This window comes from Megalops cyprinoides, chromosome 24 (genome assembly GCF_013368585.1).
Source record: "Megalops cyprinoides isolate fMegCyp1 chromosome 24, fMegCyp1.pri, whole genome shotgun sequence".
Lineage (NCBI taxonomy): Eukaryota > Metazoa > Chordata > Actinopteri > Elopiformes > Megalopidae > Megalops > Megalops cyprinoides.
This window is the reverse complement of record NC_050606.1, coordinates 9,847,934-9,852,956: the sequence shown is the minus strand read 5'-3', so window position 1 is coordinate 9,852,956 and position 5,023 is coordinate 9,847,934. Positions and strand designations below refer to the sequence as shown.

At 37.4% G+C, this 5,023-nt stretch overlaps 1 protein-coding gene across 1 annotated transcript; it reads left to right on the top strand.

Annotated features, from left to right (window-relative positions):
• Window positions 1-549: 549 nt before the first annotated feature.
• On the top strand, window positions 550-4,056 carry en2b (engrailed homeobox 2b). Its single transcript, XM_036519455.1, has 2 exons — window positions 550-1,371; window positions 3,681-4,056. The coding sequence occupies exons 1-2, from the start codon at window positions 897-899 to the stop codon at window positions 3,992-3,994; spliced, it is 789 nt and encodes a 262-aa protein (XP_036375348.1). The 5' UTR covers window positions 550-896; the 3' UTR covers window positions 3,995-4,056.
• Window positions 4,057-5,023: the final 967 nt, after the last annotated feature.

Below are 5,023 nucleotides of genomic sequence, written 5' to 3'. Positions count from 1 at the left end.
CTATGGCTAATATACCCGGGCTTGACTCTGCATGGTAACATATCTGAACATACTTTGGACCTAAAATGATTGTACCCATTCCAAAATAGGCATTTTCAAATGCATTGTGCACAAACAGGCATGTAAATTATGCAGCACCCCTCCTCCTTCTCTCTGCTGAGGATATACCCATCTCATTAATTAATATTTATGCCACGAGGCAATGAATTGTGGGTATGCAGCATTATATCCATTTTCATAGGAATGCTTTACAAGAAAACGATCACAGACGGTGGAAGCACGTGCTCTTCGTACTTAAATGGTGGAAGTGATAAATGTATACATGTTTAATTGCTCTTTGCGATTTAGAAGGACAGTGCAGCTTTAAAGAAGGGCAAAGGCGTCGTTTACTACGGAGTGAAGAATCATGTGGTGAAATCTCTCTCACTCTATTGGTTAAAGGCACGTGTCTAAGATACCGGACTGCTACGTCACCCGGGGGGATTGTATTAAAAATAAGAACGAAAATCCAGAGTGAAAGTATTTCAGAACCAGTTAGCCACTCTATTTACGCTTAGTTTCGTAGATGAATCAATAATATCGGATTCGATCGGAAAACGGATCACACTTACTCGGCTCTCAAAATGGTATTTACTTAACAAAAACATGAAGGGTAGTCCAGTTGGGAAATTAAAGAACAAAACTATGCTTTTTCTTTGAGAACACAATAAGAAAGGGATACATGGTGCTCAAGGTACATACTGATTTCAGGATAAAATCTGAAGATTTTTTTTTATATATTTGATTTGTGAAGACTAAAAACGTTAAAGATAGATACTATAAAGCTGGATTTTTTACACCTCATTTGTGGGAGAGCGAGAAAGGGGTTAAAGGAAAGATTTGGAAAGTGCATCAGTATGGAAGAAAATGATCCTAGCAACAGCGAAGCACAACGCCAAGAATCGGGCGATGAGTCAAACAGAGCGATCGTTCCCTTTCTGCAAGCGCCGGAGAACCTGCTTCCACACAGAATTACCAACTTTTTTATCGATAATATTTTACGACCTGATTTCGGGCGCAGAAAAGACGGGACATTTAATCGCGATGAAAGTAATTTTGCGAGCAGGGACAATACCATCCATTCGGTGCCAGAAATCGGGCACGGAGGAGGGACGGGTGCAGAAGAAGGAACTTCGAAACCTCCTTCAGTCGGCGGTGCAAAGAAAAGTGATTCTGTCATCGACGAGCCTCTTAAAGTGCAGGGAGAAACTGGAGATCAGTGCCTGAGCTCGGACTCGGATAGTTCCCAAGCCAGCTGTACCCCGTTGTCCCAGCCACTGCTATGGCCAGCCTGGGTTTACTGCACCAGGTATTCCGACAGGCCTTCATCAGGTGAGGATTATTTTTGTGATTAAAAATATCTAGCACAGAGTACAGACACACCTCCTTCGAAGTTATCCCTGTGTCAACAGTATATACATACCAAGGATTAAACAAACAGAAAAATATACCAGAAAAAGATGGTCGAGTAAGAAATGTTACTCACCCGAACGTGCTTTCTGTGAGGTTTTGTGGAAGTTGTAGTTTCAATCAGCTGTACTTTAAGATGTGTGGTCACGTTGGGATTTGCATATTTTTTTTTGGTTTTCAGACCCAGTGACCTAAAAAGAGTAAGTCATTACAAAACGGACATTCTTGCCGTTCGAAGATATACTCAGCTCTCGAATATTGGTATCCACGTCAATGTTTTCAAGAACTACTGCGCAAGGAATGTAGTGTTAACTTTAAAATGATGTAACTGAGAAATATTATTTTGTACTGAAAAAACAAACTCAGAAAACTCAATTAAGTAGGCCTAATTTAAAGAAACGCGACAAAAAATAATTTTACACCGGGATGATTAATTAAATGAATTGCAAATCGATTACCAATGAAGTTGACTGTTATCTTTACTATTTGTGATTAGTAATATTTAGATTAATACAATCGATTCAATTAGATGGTTATTTATTATAATTCATTTTTGTGTTATTATCATTGGTAGTAATAGTATTGGATTCTATAGTCTATTACAATCTTCCAAGTTTCAGTTCCAGTTATTACATTTTAAATTCTCTGCATGCTAAGTTACTGATGAATTAAGTACTCATAAATATAAAAAAAGCTACGTGCGTTTCCGAGCTGAGAAAAACACTATCTACTCTGTTATTGTAGGTTATTTTATTTTGTTACAGCTAAAGAAACACCTTTTATATTTTGGACTGAATTTGTCAAGGCAGGAATGATGGTCAGTTCAAGTTAACTCTTGAAATGCAAATGAGGTTATGATCATTAGTAGTAGCAGTAACGTTTTTGGGCATTTACACATAGTTCTATGCGATTGCTTCCGGACAGTCTTTGTTTAGGCTATATGTAATTAGCATATCTCTGATACGGGAGTAGGCCTTGTACGTCATTTTAAATTGAAACTAAACTAGACTTCATCTGTGCATACTCACTCAAACAATAGTCTTTTATTAATGGTTTAAAATAACACATACCGCGGGAATTCAAATGTTAGCTGTGCAGAGTTGACTGTTACAATATTTGAGTAATCAAAATTGTAAAAGGGTACGCAATTCAGTTGTGGGTCATTCTCCAATTAGCTGTGCATGAGCTCCAGCTATAGACTGACTACAGAGATTTTCCAAAAGCACATGTTTAAACACAGCTACACCCTTTGGTTGTTGCACAGGTAGATGTAACATGTTATAAAATTTGCAAAAATTACATGTTTACAAGAAACATATGAAATTGTTCAGTCCCAATGCCCTTGTGGGTATGCGTTATACTCTTTTAGTCCCATCCTAAAAATAAGGATATGGGTTTTTTTTTTTTTTTTTTTTTTAAATCTGAATACCGATTTATTACCCTCTTAATAAAATAGAAACGTTGGAGCACTGATCGCATATAAATGCTAAACATGCTCCAGTTTGGAAAAAATACTTCGTATTTGAATCACACGCTGTCTTGCATGCAGGCTTGGGCCCTCCTGACGAAGGTATATCAGAACCCATTTTTGTGGACCATATCTGGACGTAGACGTCGTTTATTAAAAATACATTACTGGTATGCAGTATCCATGTAATAAATCGTAATATTGTAAGACAGCATAGTATAGCCTACGACTTTGCATTATTCTTTTAACTGCCACTCTGGTTAAAAAAAAGGTACGAAAACACCAACTGTGATTGTCGGACGATTTGTATTAGGAACCGATTCCAAGATAGCCTACTCATTGTAAAATAACAAGGAATGCTTACGAAATTACTTCCTATAAATACAGGAGGTAAAAGGGGCACCCCTCTCTTCTCCAGTGCATTCCAGACTCACGAATACCCCTCCTAAACCTACACAAGCGCACAACCCCAAAAGACTATATATGGCCAATGTTCAGTTCTTACATTGACGTGCACGCTTCCGTTGACAGTCATTGCCACTGCCCTCATGTATAGTCAACTATTCACATCATTTTAATAGTCGTACAAAATCAGCGTATAATAAATAATAATCAACAGCTGTTTATTTATGGCAGACTATTTTATTGTATGCATTGGGTGGAGCTGCAGTCTCAGCGGATGATCAAAAGGTGGTCAAAAAGGGGAACCATCATGTTTTTTTATATACATAAAGCCTAATCTGTACTGTATTTTGAACTACAGGACCAAGATCTCGTAAACCAAAGAAGAAAACTGCCAAGGAGGACAAGCGGCCAAGGACAGCATTCACAGCCGAGCAGCTTCAAAGACTTAAAACGGAATTTCAGACGAACCGGTACCTGACGGAGCAGAGGAGGCAAACTCTGGCGCAAGAACTCGGTCTTAACGAGTCGCAGATCAAAATCTGGTTTCAAAACAAGAGAGCCAAAATCAAAAAAGCAACTGCGAATAAAAACTCACTGGCCTTGCAATTAATGGCACAAGGACTATATAATCACTCCGCCGGTGCAAAGGATGACAAATCAGACAGTGATTAATTCCGAAGACGAGAGGGAACGCAACGCAATAATTTCATTAAAATGACCAGCGGATAAAATATACCAGCATCAATAGTTTGACATATGTGTGTTGGATAAAGTTCTGTGGTGTTATGTATATATAATTTACGAGTAATATGTTGAAACAATAAGATTTTCAGTATTGTTAAACGTGTCAACGTGTAAACGTTGCATCTTGCAGACGCTTCTTGTTACGAGGCTTTTAAAATTAGATTTCTAGCCTACTTATCAAGAGGTTTTGATCGACCTTTATACACAAATGACAGTAAAAGGAATAACCAACTTGCTGAAGTCCAAAGAATTTTCTGCTGCATTTAGACAAATGTTAAATTAGATAATACGTTACAGACTGCTCAGCTACAATTTATGTTTTGAGTTTGATTTCAGTGTTTTGCCTTATTTAACAATTTGGTTTACAGGTTGTAGTTTTTGTAAAAGCAGAGTTCAGTCATTTCCGCATTTCTCTACATTTCTTAAAAGCTAGTGATTTATACAGATGATGCAGACTGGGAGGGAAACACGTTTGAGCAACTAAAAAAGGACTTCTGAAAATAAAATAATTCCACAACCAGTGAACCAGTAATGTGGCCTGAAAGGAAATGTAAATTCAGCTTTTCTACCAAGTCACACTGCATAACTGAAATGTAGCCTATCCAAGGCCCGATTGTAAAAAAAAAAAATGGTAGCGTTTTTGAAAGAGCCATATAAACTTTTTTTTTGTAGTACGGGACATTATTTATACAGTACAGACCAGGAGAATGCTAACTTCAGTTTACAACAATTCATAAATATTCCTACGTGCTCTCAGTCTTCACTTTACGGCAGCGGCAAAATGACGGACGTTAGTGCGTCATATACATACGACGTGTGAACGTATCGTATATGAACCTAAACTATGGCTTAAATACTGTTTTATTACTGTGGCAAAAAAAATATTGTTTGTTGATTGTGTATTTATATAAATATATGGAAAATAATCTATCAATTATCCATGTTGCTTTTCGAGAA

Bases quoted from the DNA above. Each gene is read 5' to 3' on its own strand.
- en2b (XM_036519455.1), top strand. From the start codon at position 897: ATGGAAGAAAATGATCCTAGCAACAGCGAAGCACAACGCCAAGAATCG. The intron at 1,372-3,680 runs GTGAGGATTATT...TTTGAACTACAG, and splicing joins TTCCGACAGGCCTTCATCAG to GACCAAGATCTCGTAAACCA.